Source organism: Myxine glutinosa, chromosome 13, assembly GCF_964187855.1.
Source record: "Myxine glutinosa chromosome 13, kmMyxGlut1.1, whole genome shotgun sequence".
Taxonomy (NCBI): Eukaryota; Metazoa; Chordata; class Myxini; order Myxiniformes; family Myxinidae; genus Myxine; species Myxine glutinosa.
The window spans coordinates 17,415,194-17,439,174 of NC_136273.1; the positions used below are offsets into that span (position 1 = coordinate 17,415,194).

General features: G+C 47.9%; 1 protein-coding gene across 1 annotated transcript in view; it reads left to right on the top strand.

Annotated features, from left to right (window-relative positions):
- Positions 1–3,972: 3,972 nt before the first annotated feature.
- Positions 3,973–23,981, top strand: part of LOC137438315 (cadherin-related family member 5) — a 55,946-nt gene continuing 35,937 nt past the window's right edge. The window contains exons 1-3 of the mRNA XM_078766987.1: positions 3,973–4,036; positions 7,664–7,848; positions 22,566–22,622. Of these exons, the coding sequence (XP_078623113.1) occupies positions 3,973–4,036; positions 7,664–7,848; positions 22,566–22,622 (306 nt within the window). The remainder of the gene's footprint in view (positions 4,037–7,663; positions 7,849–22,565; positions 22,623–23,981) is intronic.

A 23,981-nucleotide genomic window follows, 5' to 3' on the forward strand; every position in this document is an offset into this window, starting at 1 on the left:
GTCCATGTACAAGCACGTAGAAAATCATATACCCTTCTAAATAGTTATTTCCTTATTATGTGTATTAGTTTAAGGCTGTGTTTCCCACTAGTTGACTCTGCATTGCACCGAATTGAAATAAGATAGGATCCCTCCGATGCCCCCATGGCATCTTCAAAATGCCAGTAACTTTGAGTGGGGTTATTGGCACCACCTTCTCCCCAAGACTCCATTACGCACGTGGTCAAGCCTCGGAGAAGAAGGGGGAGGAGCTACATTACGGGCGTGGCCCACACCTCGTCATCAGGAGGTGGAGCCAGGAAGCCCTTGTGCCCAACCAGGACTCGGTGGGCACGTCTTGGTAAGGTGTGGTCATGGCTTGGTAGGGCGTGGCTATATAACCCGCGGCGCGACGCCCCCACCGCAGACGATTGAGGAAGGAGATGACCGAGGAAGCCCCCACCAGCGGATGACCGAGGAAGCCCCCACTAACCAATGAGTAAGGAGTCCACCGCAGCGGCATCCACCGCAGCTTTGAGACCACCGCAGCTTTTGACCACGGCAGCTTTGAGCTTTGACAGCAGTTGCGGCCGCGAAGCAACGCCGCCGTGCGAACACGCTTGAGGAGGGTCGGCGGCTGCTCACCTCGAGCTGCGCGATCACACCAACCGGACCCGCATCCTTCCCGCCTGTGATCCCACCTCCTCGTCCGTCCAGCCATCCACCTCCTGCCATTCACTCCTGCTTCATTCCCCGTGTAAGTCTGATTGTCGTCTGTCCTTCATGTTGTCCCTGGGTATAAGTTAAGCCTGTTTAGATAAGCTAGTATTGCTCTGTGTCCTTCTGATCCTTCCATTTCCCTGTATATTACTTTGATTGCTTTTATTCCTTTAGTTGTGTGTAAATAATTAATAAAGCCTGTTCTTCCTACCTTGCCTTCTTTCCTTCACATCCGTTCGTCCTTGTCTTTTCCACATTGAATACCTGTGGCGCGATTTTGGCCAACGTTTCGGAATCGGGTTAGTGAATGCTAATGACTCGAACTTGGGGTTGCTGAAGACCGCTCGGCAACTAGACCATCTAAAACCGGGGTTCGAGCAGGAGTCCCTCCCCTGCTTCGCGATCAGGAGTGGCACTCAGGTCCTTGGGACTGTTCATAGACCAAATACCCTGGCTGCTCCCGACCGGAAGGAGCGTTGGGACCCCCAGGACTCATGTCGGTCAGTCGCGGACAAGGGGATTAATCCCCCGTTCTTAAGGGGAAAAGGGGCCGACGTTGAGATCCGTAACAATATATACCGTATAACCTAAAATCTGTCTGGTGGGGTGAACCCTCGGACGATGTTGGTGAATACTCGGTTGACCCATGTCGGTATGCCTATTAATTACCTCCATCACCAAAAGGTGGAAGGAGGTCGTTTTCACCCCTGACTGTTTGTCTGTCTGTTTGTGTGTAGGATCTGTGTGTGTCAAAACGTTGTGGATGGATTCGGATGAAATTTGGTGGACAGGTTGAGTGTGTGAAAAGGACGAATTGTTTCAAATTTGGTGCAGATCCGAATCTGGATCCGGATACGAGAATTTTCTAAAGTAATTCTTCACCATTGAAAAATGGGCCCAACGCGATATATAGCATGTTTCAAAAAGTTATTGTCGTGCTTGAACGAAACTTGGTAGACCGGTTGAGTGTGTGACAAGGACGAATTGATTCGATTTTGGTGAAGATCTGAATATAGATTTGGATACGATAATTATTTAATTTTCAAGTGATTCTTCCCCATTGAGAGATCGGGCAAAAAGCGATATATATCATGATATTTTAAAAAGTTATGGACGAGTAATGACGAAACTTGGTGGACGGGTTGGTTAGGTGACAAGAACAAACAGATTCGATTTTGGTTCAGGTCCGAATCCAGATCCGGCCTATCAGTGGGATACAAAACATAAACTCTTCAGCCTGGCAGAGGTATGTGCTCTACCGAGTGCAGTTATAGTTAATTTTCTGAAATTTGGAGAATTTGCTTTTCACTTTGAAGTTGTGGGTTACGATGTGTAAATAAATGTGGAAAAAGTCTGATTTAATGCAATTTAAAGGGAAAATTTTGAAAGAGGGTGTAGACTTTCTATCGGCACTGTATATACTATATACACTGAAGAAAACTCGATATTCACGGGGGATAATATTGTTACGTTTGTGGGCGTAGGGGATGAATTACCATAGTGGACATATAACTGTGCAGCGTAGCATGGACCGCATGCGAGGAGTAGGAAGCCAATCTCGATGTATTTAAGTAGAAAAACTGTGAGCTTATGGTTGTTTATGTGTTCTTAACATGGGGGGGGGGGGGGTGAAGACATGCTAATTCGCTCTAGGGTTTAAGATTAATCTCCCCAGTATGTGATTGCTTCATATGACCTTTTCCCCTGCGTTTTTTTTACAACTACCGGGCCGGCCATAAAAACGCACGTCTCTAACCAACAACAATAACAACAAAGGTCCATTAAACCACAATTACTGGCCTAAATGCCGACAGAAACTCGAACATTCCCGATTGGGCTAAACCCCGCCCCACCACCGCCGACAGACCCAAACATTTGCCGATCAACAATTAAACCCCGCCTCTAAAGGTTCGTAACTGACAGGCCACGCCCTGGGCTTCATGATTGATCATGGAGACATGGGATGATTTGACAGAGCTCAGGCATTGGAGAGAGTGTGGCGTCATCGAGAGACTTTGAGAACGGAGGAGGAAGAATCTCTCTCTTGTGCTTGCTTTCGGCTCGGGTGGTCGCTTTGTCTCATATGCTGTTCGGAGCTCAGAGAACCTTTGCAGCGTTGGAGCCAAGGGTGTTGTTTGACGATGGTGTTTTTTTGGGGGAGCTGGAGCGGCGTCACGTTTCGGAGGGAGACAAGAGCGAAAGAGGACCGGCCGCATGAACCCCCTCACGTTCGTGGCGACATGCAAGAGGAACTTTGCGCCATCTTGTGCATTTTTCGCGCGACCAGCTTCGGGCGGCCTTATGCTGCCGACACCACATTCAACAATCTCGTTGGGCAAGTTGAGTGCTGGCCGATATAAAAAAGAACATTGTTTTATCTTTATTTCATCCTTCCCCTTGTCTGTTTTCATGTCTAAGTGGAGACGTCTCACCGTAGGATTTATTTTACCTCAACATTTATTTGACATTTTATTCTTTAATTGAATTTAATTATATTAATTATTGTGCATTTCATTTGAAAGGTGGATCAGATTCGGCAACGGTTGCTGGAGTGAGATGTGCATGGAAGAAGTTTCGGGAACTGAGTCGCGTGCTGATGATGAGGGGAGTGTCGTTGAAGCTGAAGGGAAAGGTGTATGCTGCATGTGTGAGAAGTGTTATGATTTATGGGAGCGAGACATGGGTAATGAACGTAGAGCAGCAACGAAGGCTGGAAAGGGTGGAAATGCGAATGGTTTGGTGGATGTGCGGAGTATCGTTGAGAGAGAGAAAGACAAATGATGAATTGCGAAAGATGATGGGAATAGAGCCTGTGATGGATGCTGTGAAGAGAAACAGTTTGAGATGGTTTGGTCATGTGTTGAGGAAGGATGAAAGTGACTGGTGAGAAGAGTGATGGAAATGAATGTAGAAGGAAGTAGAAGATGGGGAAGACCGAGAAAGACTTGGCTAAAGGTGGTGGAAAAAGAAATGCGGGCAAGGGGGTTAACAAGGGGAGATGCAGAAAATAGGGCAAAATGGAGAAGATTGTCATGGGGCCAGCAAGGCTAACCCCCGCTCTAGCAGGGAAAATGGCCTTAAAATGCCCGTTGTTGTTGTTGTTATTGTGCATTTCATTTGTTGTCGTGTTTCTGTGTTTGTGGGTTTGAGTATAAGCCCTGTGAGCTCCGTGCAGGTAAGCACCTTGGTTCTGTCCCGCGCATGCCAAAAAGATTTCGGCAATTAAGGACCGTCCGGCTGTCCGGCCGAGGCTGGTGTTCATTGGCTACGGACATGACAATATACCTGAAAAATGCCACAAATGTCGAATCCACGAATGTTGGGCATTATTCCAATGGTAAAAAGGGGGATAGGTTCCGAACGGTTCGTGATTCATGAAAAAAGAAAAATACGAACATGAATGCATATCATTACAGTTTCATTAAGAATACATACACATAAAAGAACAGCAGCAGCAGGTACTGTTTCAAATGTTTAGTTAAGATGTGGTCCGATTAAGATATGGGGATCGTGGTGGGGGAAGATGGTGGCGGTGGACGGTTTATGCACATGTACAGCTGCTTGACGCATGGATGCGACTGATGGGAAATGATTTTTGTGCCCATGAAAAAGAATGAATACGCGATGCACAGGGCCGTGCGTGTTGAAGCAGGTCACATTTTATGAACCGCAAATTTGTGGGTTCCGCAAATGACAAGCCCACAAATGTTGGGGTTTTACTGTAGATATACATATAATCCAAAACAATGCCCTTCCAACCCGATAAATGCAACACAGGGTTAAACGCCATGGGCGCTAGCGTACCACTTCACCTCCGGCCCTAGATATCTCTCCATGGTTATTCCCTCCTCCGGTATGATAGACCTCAGTCGTCCTGGCAGCGGAGTTGCTCTCTTCATCAAACATTACATTCCTCACTCTCCCTGCAGTGCCCTCACTCAACCACACCCCCACGAGTACCTCTGGCTACAGCTTCTGCTCTGCTCCCACCTTTTGTTTATATATGTGCTGTCCCATCCACTAAACAGTGATGACTCCATTTATATCTCGCTCTCCGACAACATGGGCCAACTTCTGTCCACTCATCCAAACTCTTCCTCATACGTGGCAATTTCAACTGTCACCAGGCCAGTTGGCTGGGTGTGGGTACCTCTCTCACCTACTATGGCACCTCAGCAAAGGACTTCTGCGACTCATTGGGACTAACACAATCTGTCAACTTCCAGATCCGGATCTCAGTCAATGGTACATAATCTCTTCTGAATTTAGTCATGACGAACTTCCCTACAAATGTCTGCTGTTCTTCTTGTACTCCAATCTGTTCATCTGAGCATTTTTCTTGTTAAAGTGGACATCTCTCTGATCATTCTTAGAGAGCCACCTCAGTGCTGATGAGTCTGGCATTTTACTCAGGCCAATTGGCATGGTCTTAAAGCAGCCATACTGTAAATCATCTGGACTGGTCTCCCATCTCTACTGTTTCTGACATCAACTCATCCTGGGAATGTTTCCATGGAAAATTGTTCTCTCTCATGCACAAATTTATCCCATCTCCTCTGCAATTGTCTTACCCTTCCTCCCGTCCATAGTACACTGAAGTCTGTGGTGAGGCAGTTGCCCTGAAACAACTTGCCTTCGCCTCATGAAAGGCAAATCCAACTGAAGGCAATCTCAGTTCCTTCCACAAAGCTCAGAACATCAAAAGGCACAATTAAATGCATGATCCCCACACGTGCACCTTCCCTCAGGAGACCCAGGCAACAATATCTCTCTATGCTCAAGATTGAACATTTTCAAACCTTCCCCCCCCCCCCCCCCCCCCACTTCAAATTCTGGTGGCATCTGGTCAAGTCTGTTTCTGGTGTATGGTCCCCTTCAATCCCTTCCCTTACCTCAAACGGCTACACAGCTGGCACTGCCCATATAAAGGCTGAAAGCCTAAACTCTGTGTTTGCTTTGAAATATTGTGTCCCAAACCCATCGCTCTCTGTAGCTACCTTACCCAGTCCAAGCCAGCTGCTCCTGGACTGTGTCCTCTTAAAAGTGGAGTGGAGAAGTGGCTGTCAAACCTCGACTCTGATTCTGCAACTGGACCAGACAGCATCAGCCCACGGGACCTAAAAAGCTGCTCTGCTGCTCGATCACATCATCTCTCTATTCTATTCACCCTCTCATTTGTTCAATGTCATCTGCCATCTTCTTGGAAATCAGCAAACATTACTTCACATAAAAACGTGCAAAAACAGATCCCTGCAACTACAGACCAATCAGCCTACTTCCAATCATCAGCAAGGTCATGGAATCCATCATTGCTTCTAACAAATTCTTCCTCTTCTCCAATGGCTTGATCTCAGATCATCAATTTGGATTCAGACCAGGCAACGCTACCCTGGACATGCTGCTTCTGCTGTCTCAATAATGAATGGAGGTCCTCAATGACAGACAGGGGATTAAAGCCATCTTGAGTCTTCAATTGACATATCATAGAAACAGTCTTCCTTGACATATCTCGTGCTTTCAATACGGTCTGGCACCCCACACTGCTCACCAAACTCTCCTCTTATGGTATCCATGGCAATCTCTACTCATGGCTTGCAGTTTTCCTCTCCTGGCGTAGTCAACGTGTGGCTCTCGATGGAATTCTCTCATCTCCTCTTCCTGTCCAGGCTGGAGTTCCTCAAGGCAGTGTTCTGGGCCCTGTGCTTTTTCTGGTCTTGATCAATGATCTCTCCGACTCTCTGGAAAATCCTCTTTATCTTTTTGCTGATGGCTCCACCCTCTGCAACTCCACCTTTCATCCTTCAGATCAGCAGGCAACAGCCTCTTCATTCTCTACAGACCTGGATAAAATCACAAGCTGGCCAAACATGTGGAACATGTCTTTCAATGCTGACAAATCTCCCACTCTCACAATGTTTCTCCGAAAAGACCTTCTGGAAAACCCTCCCATCGACTTTCTCAACAATTCTCGTGAAGAAGTTCTGTCACTCAAGCTTTTGGGTCCCACTATCTGCTATGATCTTTCCTGGGAAAACCACATTTCCAAGCTGGCCTCCAAAGCCAGTTGCCGACTGGGCATGCTGCCTCATGTGAAGTCCTTCCTTGGTGCTACTGAGCTCCTCACCACGTGTGAAATTTTCATGCACAGCTTCATGGAGTACTGCTCTCCCCTCTGGGCTGGTGCTCCTGCCTCACACCTAGTTTGGCTTCACACTGTAGAAACCAAAGCTTTTAGAATCTTTCGTATCTCCCACGATGAAGCTGATTCTGAGGGCCTTTCACTCGCTCACCGCAGGCAGGTTTGTGGTCTTTCTGTGTTCTACCGACCCCTCTCCGGCCAAGTTCCCCCTGCTCTGTCCGTGCTCTGTCCCACCAATATTTCTGCAGGACGCACAAGGTGGGCCAGCAACCTTCTTCTTGTGAAACTGCCAATATCAAAACTCTCTGCTCACCTTCACTCTTTCACTCCTGTTTTTTTTCCGCCCCTGGAACAAACTCCCACACTCTCTTCAATCCCACTCCTTCCTCCAGGTGTTGTTGGTGAACAGCTGTCCACCACCATCTCACATCTCCCCCCATCCAAAACCTTGATGTAGTCAATCTCCGTTAATCCACCCCAAATCTACCTTCTTCAAATTCCCTGTTTTCTTTCCAGAAATCCCCTTTAGAGTCCATTTAGTTTATCCCACGTACCCATCCCCAGCCCTTCCCTTCCAAAGATTTCCCGATGTCCCTGTTCTCTACTGTTATTGTGCTTTCGTCTCTCTCTCCCCTCTTATCTCCCGCTCCCTTTATTATATGTTCTATGTGTTAGTTCTCACACGAGACTCGACTTAATACACAAAAACAAATGCCCAGTACCTTTTTTTCTGGTGGTATAGACAGACAAAGGGTTTTTTCACATTTTGTCAATGTTTTAGCAACTTTGTAATAAAATTGTCCTCTCTGACTTTCTTTCCCTTAGTTTGTTCAGCATGGTGCCCTCCTACAGGAGTGGAATGGGAGATTCAGGAACATTCTCCAAATGGTACCCCTGTCGAGAATATAACTGTTCCTGAGGGCCAAAACCTGATGGTTAAGAACAACAAGTATTTCGAATGGATTGCTCCTCACCTTGTTGTAAAGGATGGAACACTCTTGAATCGCTCGGTAAGGGAGTTCAAAGCACAATAAATTCTTGTGAATTTTTTTCAGGTTAAGCAAAGTAACTTAATTATAATATGATGATGAATCGCATTAAAGGACATATAGATTGAATGTATATTTCACACGGAAGAAAATGCAGGAACAAGAAAGTCCCCGTTCATTGCTTGACGGGTCTTGTCATATCAAATCAAAAGAGGCTGAACCGATGGGGACCAGGGCCCAGTTGCTAGAACCCCAGATACCCTAACCACAGGATAAGTGCTGTGGTTAAAATTCTTATCTGGTGGTTAACTATCTTCTTGTAAAAATCAAGTCTACAACATTGTCCCAACAGTAGGTTTAATTCAGTTTCGATCTCTGGCAACACCTGTAAGAAATCAAGAAGCTTTGTTTCAGTATTCCGTAATCATAGAAGTAACAGTGGATTAGCAATTAGTGCAAGCAAGCATGGAACATCTAGCAATACGCACCATTCGAGTATACACTACCACACAGAATAAATGTCACAGGAATGTGTCGGAGCGATGCCCATCCGAGTTCTTATGGGAGCCTCTCAGTGGTCGGAGACAGCATAACACCTGGGTTCAACTTAGACACAATTTCATTACATTCTCCCCGCCGTTAAAACTACACTTCCGCTAGGGCAGAAATCAAGCTTGCAGCACATAGCAGCAGAGTAATATCAGTGAGAAGCAGTTGCCAGTCCATATCAGTCAGTCCAACCATAGCGGTCGGGGCGGCGAATTTCTCTCCCGGCGTGGGTCCGGTAACTACCGTGTACTACATCCCCAAGACTGGAGTCCCCCGCATCAGAGTATCCGCCTAAATTGGGTGACAGCAGTGGCCCCACAGGGCCAGCCAGATCGGGTGCATGTAGCGGTGAGGAAGCCGGCAGATGCTCCATTGTCGGATCAATGGGGTCGTAAGCTGGTTCGTCAACTTCCCCGCATGGGGCCAGGTGGCGTACTGAGACCGTTGACTCATGTCCATTGGGCAACAACACACGGGCGTGCTCAGGATTAGCTTGGAGAACCTGCACCTTGTCCACCAGCAGGTCATATTTACTCATGCGAACTGCGCGTTTGAGAAAAGCCGGTCCCGGCTCAGCAAGCCAACCCGGTAAAGGTCGGGTACTGCCCGAACGCCTCGGGTAACGAAACATCCGGTCGTGGGGAGTTTGATTTGTAGCAGTACACAATAAAGTCCTGATCGAGCTTAATGCCCCGGGTAGTAACCAAGCCCATTGGTCTAGTCCTAGGCCACGGGACTTAAGACTCAGTGTAACGGCCCTCCATATAATGCCATTAAAGCGTTCTACCTCTCCATTTGCCTGTGGCCTATACGGAGTAGTATAGCTAGAAGCGACATTATGCTGGTTCCTCACATCCTGGGACAAGAAAAGAACACCGCGCCTCGATCGGTGCGCACATAGGCCGGATTCCCAAACATAGAAAACAAGTTCCGCAGGCACCGGATAACCATAGCAGCAGACATATCAACGCACGGGAAATCAAAAAGGAATCTGGAGAACTCATCAACTATCGTGAGTAGACAACGAGAATTACTCGAAGCCGGTGAAGCCGACAGGGGTCCTTTGAAGTCCATGCTAATCTCTCCCATGGCCTAGTGGCTTGGAACAGCGTGCCCATAGGAGGGTTGTAGAAGCGAGGTTTGAGTTCAGCGCAAACGGAACAAGTGCGACAGAGCTGCCGAGCATCCTCAACGGAATAGGGCAAGTTACGACTGCACACATAATGAGCGAAATGCGTCATGCCGGGATGACACAAGGTGTCATGAAGAACGCGCAGATCCTCAAAAGAGGTGAGGCTCGCACACATCGCCGGCCACGATAAAGCATCGGCAACGAGGTTATCCCGGCCTGGGCGATATTTGAATGTGTAGCAGAAATCGGCGAGCTCGATCCGCCAGCGAGTGATTTTCTCATTCTTAATGCGTTGAGCATGCTGCATGTCGTACATAAATGCAACACTCTGTTGATCTGTGATAATTTGGAAACATCGTCCGAGCAAATATGGACGCCAACGCCTGATCGACTCGACGATGGCATACGCCTCCTTTTCAACAGATGAATGTCTCCGTTCCGTGGAGGAGAGAGTCCTTGAAAAGAAGGCCACAGGGCGCCCCCCCCCCTCCCCCACCCCCGAAGAGAGTGTCACAGCTATCGAGTGATCCGGCGCATCGCTTTCCAAAACAAAGGACTTATTTTCGTCAATCGTCGACACAGCGGCGCCGGCGATGTCGGACTTCAGGCCAAGAAAAGCGGCCTTGGCAGCGGGACACATGGGAAACGCATTGCAATCCACAAGTGGGCGAGCTTGTAAAAAAAATTTTGAACCCACTTGGAATAATGAGCAAACAGCCCGAGAGAACGCTTCAATGAAGCACGATCGCGGGGCGGGGCCATGTCGAGCAAGGGTTGCAGACGCTCCTTATCCGGAGCGATAGAGCCATGGGTCATGGTGTACCCCAGGAGATCTATCATGCGAGCAGAATAGCGACATTTAGCCTCGTTCATAGTCAATCGATACCTGTGCGCAACCTCGAGGAAGCGCTTTAGATTAGCATCATGATGTTCTTTATCGTATCCGCAAACCGTGAGATTATCCAGATAAACAAAGACATCGGTTAAATTCTCCTTAGCGATGACATCATCCATAGCCCTTTGGAAGCACGCAACCCTGTTCGTGCCCCCGAAAGGTAGCCAGGTGAACTAGTACAACCTCTGGCCTGTTTCAAACGCAGTGTAGATGCGATCTGCCGCGGAGATGGGAATCTCATGATACGCACGACGTAGATCGAGAGTGCTATAGACCGAGTACTGTGCCACCTGTCATACCAGGGAGTCCATTCCCGGGAGTGGGTAGGCGTCCAATTGAGTAAACCGATTAATTGTCTGCGAATAGTCGATTACCATGCGTTTGCAATGTGATTCGGTTCGTACCACCAGAACTTGGGCCCGCCAAGGCAACCGACTAGGTTCTATGATACCTTACTTTAGTAGCTGCGCAGTCTCTTCCGCAATGAGATGGGAGTCGACAGTCTCGGTACGCCACCTGGCCCCATGCGGGGAAGTTGACGAACCGGCTTACGACCCCGTTGATCCGACAATGGAGCATCTGCCGGCTTCCTCACCGCTATATGCACCCGATCCGTCTGGCCCTGTGGGGCCACCGCCATCACCCGATTTAGGTGGATACTCTGACGCGGGGGACTCCAGTCTTGGGGATGTAGTACCCGGTAGTTACCGGACCCGCGCCGGGAGAGAAATTCGCCGCCCCGACCGCTATGTTTGGACTGACTGATATGGACTGACAACTGCTTCTCACTGATATTACTCTGCTGCTATGTGCTGCTAGCTTGATTTCTGCCCGAGCGGAAGTGTTGTTTTAACGGCGGGGAGAATGTAATGAAATTGTGTCTAAGTTGAACCCAGGTGTTATGCTGTCTCCGACCACTGAGAGGCTCCCATAAGAACTCAGACGGACATTGCTCCGACACATTCCTGTGACATTTAGATGATTATTTAGGAGCTTCAGCCAATGTATCAGTTGCGCGGCCGCGTCCGGCGCTTGGGAGTCCGCGCTGAAAACTGGAACTTGGATCAGCTTATGAGCCATGTCATTCTCGTTCAGGACGAAGAGAGGAAACTGAATTAATTGTTGTAAAAATCAAGTCTACACCATTGTCCCAATAGTAAGTTTAATTCAGTTTCGATCTCTGGCAACACCTGTAAGAAATCAACAAGCTTTGTTTCAGTATTCCGTAATCATAGAAGTAACAGTGGATTAGCAATTAGTGCAAGCAAGCCTTGAACATCCAGCAATACACACCATTCGAGTATACACTACCACACAGATTAAATGTCACAGGAATGTGGCGGAGCGATGTCCGTCCGAGTTCTTATGGGAGACTCTCAGTGGTCGGAGATAGCATAACACCTGGGTTCAACTTAGACACAATTTCATTACATATCTTATGGATAAAGTAGGGTTGGATAGCTATCCCCCGGATAAGGGTTGAATAAGATGTGTATAAACGTTTGATTGGTAGATGGCATGTCAATGTCCCACAATGCATTGCACTGTCTCATCCCCTTGCAATGCTATCATGGCGGCTGAAGTCAAACATACTGGAAAGAGGAAGGCAAACCTTAGGCCCACCGAACGGGATCTATTCTGTGTCTGGTGAAAGTAGATCATATAAAAGTCGTCTCATACCTGCTGTATCACATGCTGTAGCTGCGTCATCATGCTCGTACCTGCCGTATCAATCGTATCATCATGTCATCATGCTGGTACCCACCGTATCACCATGCTGGTACCTGCCATATCACCATGCTCATACCTTTGTCATCATGCTCGTACCTGCCGTATCATCATGCTCGTACCTGCCGTACCATTGTTGTAAGAAATCAAGATATACAACATTGTCCCAATGGTAGGTTTAATTCAGTTTTGATCTCTGGCAACACCTGTAAGAAATCATCAAGCATTGTATCAGTATTCTGTAATCATGGAAGTAGCAATCGATTAGCAATTAGAGCAAGCAAGCATGGATCATCTAGATATACGCACCATTCGAGTATACACTATCACACAGAATAAATGTCACAGGAATGTCCCAGAGCGATGTTCGTCCGAGTTCTTATAGAAGCCTCTCAGTGGTTGGAGACAGCATAACACCTGGGTTCAACTTAGACACAATTTCATTACATTCTCCCCGCCGTTAGAACTACACTTCCGCGACGGCACAAATCAAGCTAGCAGTACATAGCAGCAGAGTAATATCAGTGGGCGGCAGTTGCCAGTCCATAGCCGTCGGGGCAGCGAATTTCTCTCCCGGCGTGGGGCCGGTAACTACCGGATTCTACATCCCCAAGACGGGAGTCCCCCGCGTCAGAGTAGCCACCTAAATCGGGTGACGGCGGTGGCCCCACAGGGCCAGCCGGATCGGGTGCATGTAGCAGTGAGGAAGCCGGCAGATACTCCATAGGCGGATCATCGGGTGGATCAACGGGATCGTAAGCTGGTTCATCAACTTCCCCGCATGGGGCCAGGTGGCATACTGAGACCGTCGACTCCCTTCCATTGGGCAACAACACACGAGCGTGCTCGGGGTTAGCCTGGAGAACCTGCACCTTATCCACCAGTGAGTCATATTTACTCATGCGAACTGCACATTTGAGAAAAGCCGGTCCCGGCTCAGCAAGCCAACCCGGTAAAGGTCGGGTACTACCTGAATGCCTCGGGTAACGAAACATCCGTTCGTGGGGAGTTTGATGGGTAGCAGTACACAATAAAGTCCTGATCGAGCTTAATGCCCCGGGTAGTGACAAAGCCCATTTGTCTAGTCCGAGGCCACGGGACTTAGACTCAGAGTAATGGCCCTCCATATAATGCCATTAAAGTGTTCGACCTGTCCATTCGCCTGTGGCCTATATGGAGTTGTATAGCTAGAAGCAACATTATGCTGGAGCAAGAAGTTCCTCACATCCTGGGACAAGAACACCGTGCCACGATCGGTGTGCACATAGGCCGGATTCCCAAACATAGGAAACAAGATCTGCAGGCACCGGATAACCGTAGCAGCAGACATATATCCGCACCGGAAAGCAAAAGGGAATCTAGAGAACTCGTCAACGATCGTGAGGAGATAACGAGAATTACTCGAGGCCGGTGACGCCGGCAGTGGTCCTTTGAAATCCATCGCCAATCTCTCCCACGGCCTAGTGGCTTGGACTAGCGTGCCCATAGGAGGGTTGTAGAAGCGAGGTTTGAGTTCAGCGCATATGGAACATGTGCGACTGAGCTGACAAACATCCTCAACGGAATAGGGCAAGTTACGACTGCGCACGTAATGAGCGAAATGCATCACGCCAGGATGGCACGAGGTGTCATGAAGAACGCGCAGGTCCTCAAAAGAGGTGAGGCTCGCACACATCGCCGGCTGCGATAAAGCATCGGCAACAAGGTTATCCCGCCCTGGGCGATATTTCATTGTGTAGCAGAAATCGGCGAGCTCGATCCGCCAACGAGTGATTTTCTCATTCTTAATGTGTTGAGCATGCTGCGTGTCATACATAAATGCAACGCTCTTTTGATCTGTGATAATTTGGAAATATTGTCCAAGCAAATAGGGACGCCAACGCCTGATTGACTCGACAATGGCATATGCCTCCTTTTCGACTGACGAATGCCGCCGTTCCGCAGAGGAGACAGTCCTTGAAAAGAAGGCCACAGGGCGCCCCCCCTGAGAGAGTGTCGTAGCTATCGCATGATCCGACGCATCACTTTCCAAAACAAAGGATATATTTTCATCAATCGTCGACACAGCGGCGCCAGCGATGTTGGACTTAAGGCCAAGAAAAGCGGCCTTGGCAGCGAGACTCATGGGGAACGCATCGCAATCCACAAGTGGGCGGAGCTTCGTGGAAAAATTTTGAACCCACTTGGAATAATGAGCAAACAGCCCGAAAGCACGCTTCAATGAAGCACGATCGCAGGGCGGGGCCATGTCGAGCAAGGGTCGCAGACACTCCTTATCCAGAGCGACAGAGCCGTGGGTCACGGTGTACCCCAGGAGATCTATCGTGCGAGCAGAGTAGCGACATTTAGCCTCGTTCATAGTCAAGCGATACCTGTGCGCGACCTTGAGGAAGCGCTTCAGATTAGCATCATGATGTTCTTTGTCATACCCACAAACCGTGAGATGATCCAGATAAACAAAGACATTGGTTAAGTTCTCCTTAGAGATGAGGTCGTCCATAGCCCTTTGAAAATACGCAACCCCATTCGTGACCCCGAAAGGTAGCCGGGTGAACTGGTACAACCTCTGGCCTGATTCGAATGCAGTATAGATGCAATCCGCCGCGGAGATGGGGATCTGATGATACGCACTACGGAGATCGAGAATGCTATAGACCGAGTACTGTGCCACCTGTCGTACCAGGGAGTCCATTCCCGGGAGTGGGTAGGCATCCAATTGGGTAAACCGATTAATCGTCTGCGAATAGTCGATTACCATTCGTTTGCGAAGTGATTCGGTCCATACCACCAGAACTTGGGCCCGCCAAGGCGACCGACTAGGTTCTATGATACCTTCCTTTAGTAGCTGCGCAGTCTCTCCCGCAATGAATTGCGTGTCAGCTCGTGAGTAACGTCGCGATTTAACCGCAACATGTGTACAGTCTGAGGTCATATTGGGAAACAGCGACAGTGGTTCAATTTCCATCCCTGCAAGGGCACACACAGCAAGAGTATCAGTACCACCAAATTCCATTTCCAAGCGCCCATGTCGCCGGAGAAAATCATGTCCGAACAAAACTTCTGCACATAATGCTGGTAAGACCATTAAATGCACATCCGGAAACATTCGACCCTTAATGACAAGCTTCAGACGACATTCCCCCTTTGTGCTAAGCCATAGCCCTTAAGAAGCCATGAGGATTCTGCGTCTTGTCCCAAGAATCAGCCATCCATGTCTCCGTACAAGTCGAAAATCAACATAACTATCAGTGGATCCCGTGTCAATTAAAGCATTTGCAAAAATTCCTTCAATCATGAGTGGGATAATCGCACGTGACAGGCCAGGTGGCCCTGTAGATGTCGAATCGTCAAGATTAGGTGCTCGAGCCTCTCGTGTGGATCCGACGCCAGCTAATGTCTTTCGTGCCGTTGAATTTGCTTGTAGGCCAGTCGTGCCGCCTGCGGAGGGCGCTCGTGCCACGCGCGGAGTTTCAAAGCCAGCGTTCACCGATTGGTTGGCCGATCCCGGAAGTTGGCTGGGTTTTGAAAGAATTCCTGTCAAGGACGGTCGTGCCGCGTACTGAAGTGATTGAGCGAATTGTTTAGTCGGCGCGGCGAGTCTCATCAAGGTCGAGCTCTCAGCTCAGGGCCCAAGGAAAGGGGCGATCCCACTCAAGGTCGGGCGAGGCACGCCGTTCGTACCGCGGGCGCGGAGATAAGCACATTCAACGTCGAGCGAGCTCGCCGGCCTCGCGAAGCTCGACAAACTTTTGCAAAGTGGCCCGTCTTTGTGCACAAGTGACACTTTGCTTCCTAAGCCAGAAAAACTGACCTGAGATGGTTCCGGTTCCCGCAGAAATAGCACTTAGCTTTACTTCCTGGCTTGGGTCTGGCAGCAGCTGCCGCCATCAACCCCTGATCGCGATCCTCGAGTGTCTCTGTTGTCCCCAATTCCGGCGGAGGTGCAGATGCTGCATCCTTGAGCTCGGCGGTAGCTCTCTCCGGTCGTGTCTGTCGAGATATCCCCGCAGTGACATGGGCGTTCATACGTGCCGGATTGTTCCCGCGCTTCGGTGTACACGTGAGATAACCGAAGGGCTTCTTCTAGCGTCAGGTCGGGTTCTTCAAGTAGTTTTTGTCTGACGACTGGCGATCTTAGACCTGAGACGAAAGCATCGCGGACAAGGTCATCACAGACTTGTTCATGGGTGTGTACCGTAGGGGTGCTGTCCTTGGGGTACTCATTACAGTACCCCCGTAGGGGTACTCATTACAACCACCATGCTCGTACCTATGTTATCATGCTCGTACCTGCCATATCATCATGCTCGTACCTGCCGTATCACCATGCTCGTACCTATGTCATCATGCTTGTACCTGCCGTGCCATCATGCAGCGTGTGCCGACACTGCATTAAATTGCCATGATGAGTAATGAATATCGTTGTTTTCCACCAGTTCGCACCACACACTTATTTTCTCGCGCGATGACGTCATGACGCATGTGGATTGCTTATTTGATCGCAATTGAAGATATAGTTGCATGTCCACGCATGACACATTGGATCAACACGTTTGTACATTCGTACACGACATGGGACCAATACGTTTGTACATCTGTACATGAAACATTGGATCAACACGTTTGCACACACGTCCATACATGACACACTAGATCAACACATTTACATGTCCGTACATGACACACATGTTGTCCATGACATGTGTAAGTATACATGTATACGTGCCCAAAAGTTGTCATGACATGTATACGTGTCCACGTGTAAGGCCCATGGCACTGTAGTCAACCTCCCTGAACGTGGCCGCAAGAGAAATATTTGATCGTAGATTGCAGCGAAGGATTGTTCGAATGGTGGAGAAAGCACCTCAATCAACTGCCAAACAGATTCAAGCTGACCTTCAGACACAAGGTACAACCATCGGCCACTCAATGAAAGGGGGTTCTATGGAGAACACCACTTCTGAGAGAAAGACATAAGAAAGCCCGACTGCAGTTTGCCAAAACACACCTGAACAAGCTAAAACTGACTCTTGTGGTGAGGCAGTTGCCTTGAAACAACTTGCCTTTGCCTCTTGGAAGGCGAATCCAACTGAAGGCAATCTCAGTTCCTTCCACCAAGCTCGGAACAAGTGTGTGTTTCCCCTCAGGAGTGCCAGGAAGCACTATCATTCCATCTCAAGACCGAACTCTCTTATCTGTCTCCTTCCTCCAAATCCTGGTGGCGTCTGGTCAAATCCGTTTCTGGTGTTTGTTCCCCCTCCATCCCCTCCCTTACCTCAAATGGATACACAGTTGACACCGCAGGTGGCAAAGCCGAATGCCTCAACTCTGTGCCTCAACCCTCAACTCTGCTGCTCTTTCACACCCTCTCTCTGTTCCCTTCGCCCTCTCTTTTGCTCAAGGTCACCTGTCATCAGCTTAGAAATCAGCAAACATAACCGTTTTACACAAAAAGGTGCAAAAACAGATCTTTGCAACTACAGACCAATCAGCCTGCTCCCAATAATCAGCAAAGTAATGGAATCCATCATTGCTTCGGATATCAAATCCTTCCTCTTATCCAATGGCTTGATCTCCGATCATCAATTTTGTTTCAGACCAGGTCATTCTACTCTGGACATGTTGCTTCTGCTGTCTCAACAATGGATGGAGGTCCTCAATGTTAAACAGGAAGTCAGAGCTGTCTCCCTTGACATATCACGTGCCTTCGATACTGTCTGGCACCCCGCTCTGCTCACCAAACTCTCCTCCTATGGTATCCATGGACATCTCCACGCATGGCTTGCAGACTTCCTCTCTGGTCGTAGTCAACATGTGGCCCTGAATGGATTTCTCTGAGCTCCCCTTCCTGTTCAGGCTGGAGTTCCCCATGGCAGTGTTCTGGGCCCTGTGCTTTTTCTGGTCTTCATCAATGATCTCTCCGACTCTCTGGAAAATCCTCTCTATGTCTTTGCTGGTGACTCCACACTCTGCCGTTCCATTCCTCATCCCTCAGATCGGCATTCTGCAGCCTCCTCACTCTCTGCAGACCTGGACAAAATCACAGATTGGTCAAACAAGTGGAACTTGTCTTTCAATCCTGACAAATCTCACACTCTCACTTTGTCTCTCCGAAAAGACCAGCTGGACAACCCTCCCATCTACTTTCTGAACAATCCTCTCCAAGAAGTTCTGTCACTCAAGCTTTTGGATCTCACTATCTGCCATGATCTTCCCTGACAAAACCACATTTCCAAGCTGGCCTCCAAAGCCAGTCGCCGACTGGGCATCCTCCATCGAAAACTTCGCCAAATTTGTTATGCATAACAATCAATCATGTAAAACAATCGATAGGTGAAATTATTTAACTCACAAAATTGCTGTTTCCATGGAAACTATTGTTTAATCGGATTTCCCAAGTATTGTGCTATGTACGACATCCTACTTGTTTATTTTCTTTTCAATATAATAACATTGTGATCAATAATACGAGCTCTCCACGGCATCGAAGTTTGAGTGTTTTCCCGTTCTTGTCTTTGTCAAATTTCCACTGGTTATTTTGCTGTGTACGTGTTATTGTGTGTTTCTAGTTGGTGTTGGTTTGTGGGTCGTGCAAACTTGTGTGTAATTCATCGTTTTCTGGGTCGTACCTCGTGTGCGGCCTGGTGACTTGGGGCTTCCCTTCCCCCGTCGGTGTTTTTTCGGTTTGGGTTATTTCCTTCGCTGTATTGCTTGTTTCTTTTATTTTGTTTTCTCCCCCTCACCTCACCTCCCGAGACAAAGAATTCTATATTGATTCTTTCTCCTCCCGGACACGTGCTTGTTTGCTCTCCTCCTCGTCTCGGCTTGTGCCCCGCCCCCTGTATCTCGTTTTTCTTCCGCCTCTGCTCCTTCTTTCTCAAATCCACGTTCTTGCTTGGAGACTTTTCCCGGATTGTTTTTCATGGTTTTCATGGTTCTGTTTGGATATTGTTGGAATATGTTTAAACCGCAGCCGTGATGCTGACGCCCCCCTCCCCCCCCCCCCCAGAATTTACATGTTTTAAACGTTTCCCAGTGTGTACCCTGGTCAGAATAGGTACACCGTATCCCTGCGTGTCGTAAGAGATGACTAAGAGGGTTGGCGTCAGGAAGGGCATCCGGCCATAAAAACATTGCCTCAAAAAGAGAACCATGACAATTACAAGTACATATGGGCAGGGTGCAGCCCGAAGTGGAGATCGGTTTCTGAGGTTTGGGACATGGAATGTAGGGACAATGACAGGGAGATCAGGAGAAGTGGTGGAAGTATTGGTCAGAAGAAGAGTGGACATATGTTGTGTGCAAGAGACGAAATGGAAGGGAAGTGGTGTGAGAATGGTGAAGGGTAGGCAGGGACAGAAATACAAGTTTGTGTGGCAAGGGTGCCCAGAAGGCATGAATGGTGTTGGTGTCCTGTTTTCTGAGGAGTTTGTAGACAGTGTGATGAGTGTGACTAGAGTGAGTGATAGGTTGATGATGGTGAAAATGATGATTGGAAAGCTCTTGGTGAACGTCATCTCGGGATATGCTCCGCAGGTTGGTCGAAGCCATGAAGAGAAGGAAAAGTTCTGGTGTGCGATAGAGAAGCTGATGGAAAACGTGAAAGATGAGGAAGTTGTTGTGGTGGGAGGAGACCTGAATGGACATGTGGGAAGGAGTATGGATGGTTTTGAGGGAGTTCATGGGGGTTACGGATATGGTGTGAGAAGTGGAGAAGGTGAAAGGATTTTGGAGTTTGCTGATGGAGCTGATTTGTTGATTTGTAATACTCAGTTCCAGAAAGAGGATAATAAGCTTGTTACATACACGTCAGGTGGGTCGACGACAACCGTTGACTACCTGATGGTGCGTAGGCGAGATAGGGGGCATCTCCGGGACACAAAGGTGATCCCGGGGGAAGAGGCTGTTTCACAGCACCACTTGGTTGTCTGCGACATAAGGGTGAAAGGTGCGAGGAGAGCTCGGCGGGTGAAGTACCAACCGAGAATGAAGGTGTGGAGGTTGAAAGAGGTGACAGTAAGGGAGGCATTAAAAGAGAGGCTGAGTAGGGTCGAGGATGATGTGGTTGAGCTTGAAAGTGGTTGGATGTCAATGAAAGCTAGTCTGTTGGGAGCCGTTGGTGAGGTATGTGGATGGACAAAAGGACCACCGAGGCACTCGGAAACATGGTGGTGGGATGATGAAGTTGGAAAGAGGATTGACGAGAAGAGGAAGAAGTTCAAGGAGTGGCAGAAGGCGAAGGGTACGGGAGCAGAAACAGCAGAGCATGAAAGTTATAAGGCAGCTAAGAAGGCTGCAAAGAAAGAGGTAGCAAAGGCGCAGGAGGCATGTAGGAAAATGTTCGGAGAACGCTTGGATTCGGAAGAGGCTCAGAAAGCAGTACTCAGGATTGCAAAGCACATAGCGAAAGAGAGGTGTGATGTGATGGGGGTGAGTTGCTTGAAGGATGAAGTGGGACAAATCGTTGTCGACCCAGATGGAATTAAAGGAAGATGGAAAAGATATATGGAAATGCTGTTGAATACAGAGAATGAATGGGATGGCAACATAGACAGTAACCCAGTTTTAGGACCGGCAGAGAAGATAACTGAGAAGGAAGTTGAGGAAGCGATAAAAGCAATGAAGAGTGGAAAAGCGGGAGGGCCGACGGGAGTTTTGGGAGATATGTTGAAGGCAGCAGGAAGTTGGGGTGTGAACAGAATGACAGAGATCTGTAATCTGGTGGTGAAAGAAGGCCGCATTCCAGTGAATTGGGAACTGAGTGCCCTCATCCCTCTATACAAGGGGAAAGGTGACCCTCTGGAGTGTGGCTCGTACCGAGCGATAAAGTTATTGGAGCATGGAATGAAGGTATTGGAAAGGGTGTTGGAGAGGAGGATAAGGAAGAAAGTGAAGGTCGACGAAATGCAGTTTGGATTTATGCCAGGAAGAGGAATGACAGATGCGCTTTTCATTGTGAGGCAGTTGCAGGAGAAGTACATGGAGAAGAGGAAGAAGTTGTTTCTTGGGTTTGTTGATCTGGAGAAAGCATTCGATAGGGTTCCACGCAAAGTATTGACATGGGCAATGAGGTAGTTAGGAGTGGAGGAATGGTTGATCAGAGTAGTGATGGCAATGTACAAAAGAGCGCGCACAGCTGTAAGGACGAAGGACTGGAACAGTGGTGAGTTTGAGGTGAAGGTGGGAGTGCATCAGGGGTCGGTACTAAGTCCACTACTATTTGTAGCTGTGATGGAGGTGCTGGCTCAGAACGTAAAGGAGGGTTTACCATGGGAGTTGTTGTATGCAGATGATCTGGTGTTGATTGCGGAGAGTATGGATGGACTGAAGGAAAAGATGAACAAGTGGAAGGAATGTATAGAGACAAAAGGTCTGAAGGTGAATATCGGAAAGACGAAGGTGATGGCAAGTGGTAAAGCATGTGGTGAGGTGGAAAAAAGTGGGAAGTGGCCGTGTGCTGTGTGCAGGAAGGGTGTCGGAGTGAACTCCATTCAATGTACAATGTGCGCTGAGTGGGTTCATCAAAAATGTAGTGGTCTGAGAGGGTCATTTACCAGTGTGGCAGCTACATTCAAATGTAAGGTGTGCACAGAGGGAGCTGCAGATGGAGGAAATGTTGAGTTGGATCTTGGAGACGGCGTGAAGCTGGAAGGTGTGAAAACATTTTGCTACCTTGGAGACATGCTGAATGGAGAAGGTGGATCAGACTCAGCAACGGTTGCTCGAGTGAGATGTGCATGGAAGAAGTTTTGGGAACTGAGTGGCGTGCTGATGAGGAGGAGAGTGTCGCTGAAGCTGAAGGGAAAGGTGTATGCTGCATGTGTGAGAAGTGTTATGATTTATGGGAGCGAGACATGGGTAATGAACGTAGAGCAGCAACAAAGGCTGGAAAGGGTGGAAATGCGAATGGTTCGATGGATGTGGGGAGTATCGTTGAGAGAGAGGAAGACAAATGATGAATTGCGAAAGATGATGGGAATATTGCCTGTGATTGATGCTGTGAAGAGGATCAGGTTGAGATGGTTTGGTCATGTGTTGAGGAAGGATGAAAGTGACTGGTTGAGAAGAGTGATGGAAGTTAATGTAGAAGGAAGTAGAGGACGGGGAAGACCGAGAAAGACTTGGCTAAAGATGGTGGAAGAAGAAATGCGGGCAAGGGGCTTAACAAGGAGAGATGCAGAAAATAGGGCAAGATGGAGAAGATTGTCATGGGGACCGCAAGGCTAACCCCCGCTCTAGCAGGGGAAATGGCCTTAAAATGCATGTTGTTGTTGTTGTTGTGAGAATGATTTTGATTAATCATTGTTCAGCCTGGAAATGTTCGTTTTAGGCCATAATAGACATTTGATTAAAATAATGATGAAGGCTTGCATTGCGTGCTCTACTATAATTGTATTAAAATGTATTGTGACCCACAAAGTGTGTTTTTTGCAGATTATGACCATGACTTCTGTCCCGTTAACGTTATATTGCACAGAAAGCAAAACCCAGGTACGTACCATATTCGTAGTAAATGGGTAATGACAACACAATGAAATAAAAATGGTGTTTTCTATATCTTTGTGATCTGAGTATTTCCATGACGTTCGTTGGCATGATGGGGGGGGGGGGGGGGGGGGGGGGGGGAGGAACTCGAATTTCAATTCTCGTTCATGGATTTCTTCATTGTGATGTGTCTTTGTTCTGAAATTAATTACAGTCCAAAATAAAAGTCATGGAACAAACATGATTTTCATTGAGAATATCTCAGCCTTGTCCGACAGTGTGGTGTAGCTGTGGCACACTTTCCTCCGAGCTGTCACGTCTTGGTTTCGATTGTCGACCCGATTATAAACTGCCAGATTGGTGCTTGGCATGCAAGGCTTTGTTTGCATCAATGAGTATGGCGTCCCTTTGCTGATGTTGAACCGGGCACCCTTCTTTTAGCATTTACTGCTGGGAGTTGCTGATCCGTGCTATTCCATGGAATGCATGGCTTGATTAACTGTTTCTGCTTCACACCCTTCCTTCACACACACACACACACACACACACACACACACTTTGTGCAAATTAACCCACAACGGCCAATCCCCTCCCCTCCCCCCTCTAAAATGATTGTGTGTGTGCATGTGTTTAGAAGTTCTTTCACTAGTTTTGAAATATCGAAGTAAAAAGGACCTACTTTGTAAAAAAAAAATATATATATGTATGTATACGTTTGATTTCCTTTCGTACCACCTGTTCTTACCATCATTCCACTTGTTTAAAAAACTGAGTTTGCCATTATTACCCTCGCCAGAGGAGAGGGTATTGCATTTGAGGCAGTTTGTTTGTTTGTCTGTCTGTCTGTCTGTCTGTTTGTTTGTTTGACTGCACAGAATAAATTTGATTCTCTCTGCAACCGTTGGTCCGATTGACAGGAAATTTTCACCATAGGTGCAACTCCACTTGTATACTTTTTTAATGAAAATTATGACGTCATAGGTTACGTGGTATAGGTGCCATCTTGGAAAAACCGAAAAACTTTGCACCTCCATATCTCCGAAAGCACTGCATAGAAAAAAAATTGAGACATGGCTCATTGTAAAGAATTCTCCATGTAGAACAACATATCTTAATGATGATGTCATAGGTGCCTCCATTATGACGTCATAATTTGGCAAGTACAAAACTTCATCTGATCAAGATGAAATTTCTTAAGCATCATCGAGGGATAAATTGGTGGAGAAAATAATAATGATGACGTCATCGGTCACGTGGTTCGGCCGCCATATTTGTTTTAACACAAAGGCCTTTAAAAACCACTGAAAACACGTCCTGGCGAGGGTCGGCAATCTCTGATTACTCTTTCTAGTTCTAAATGCAGAC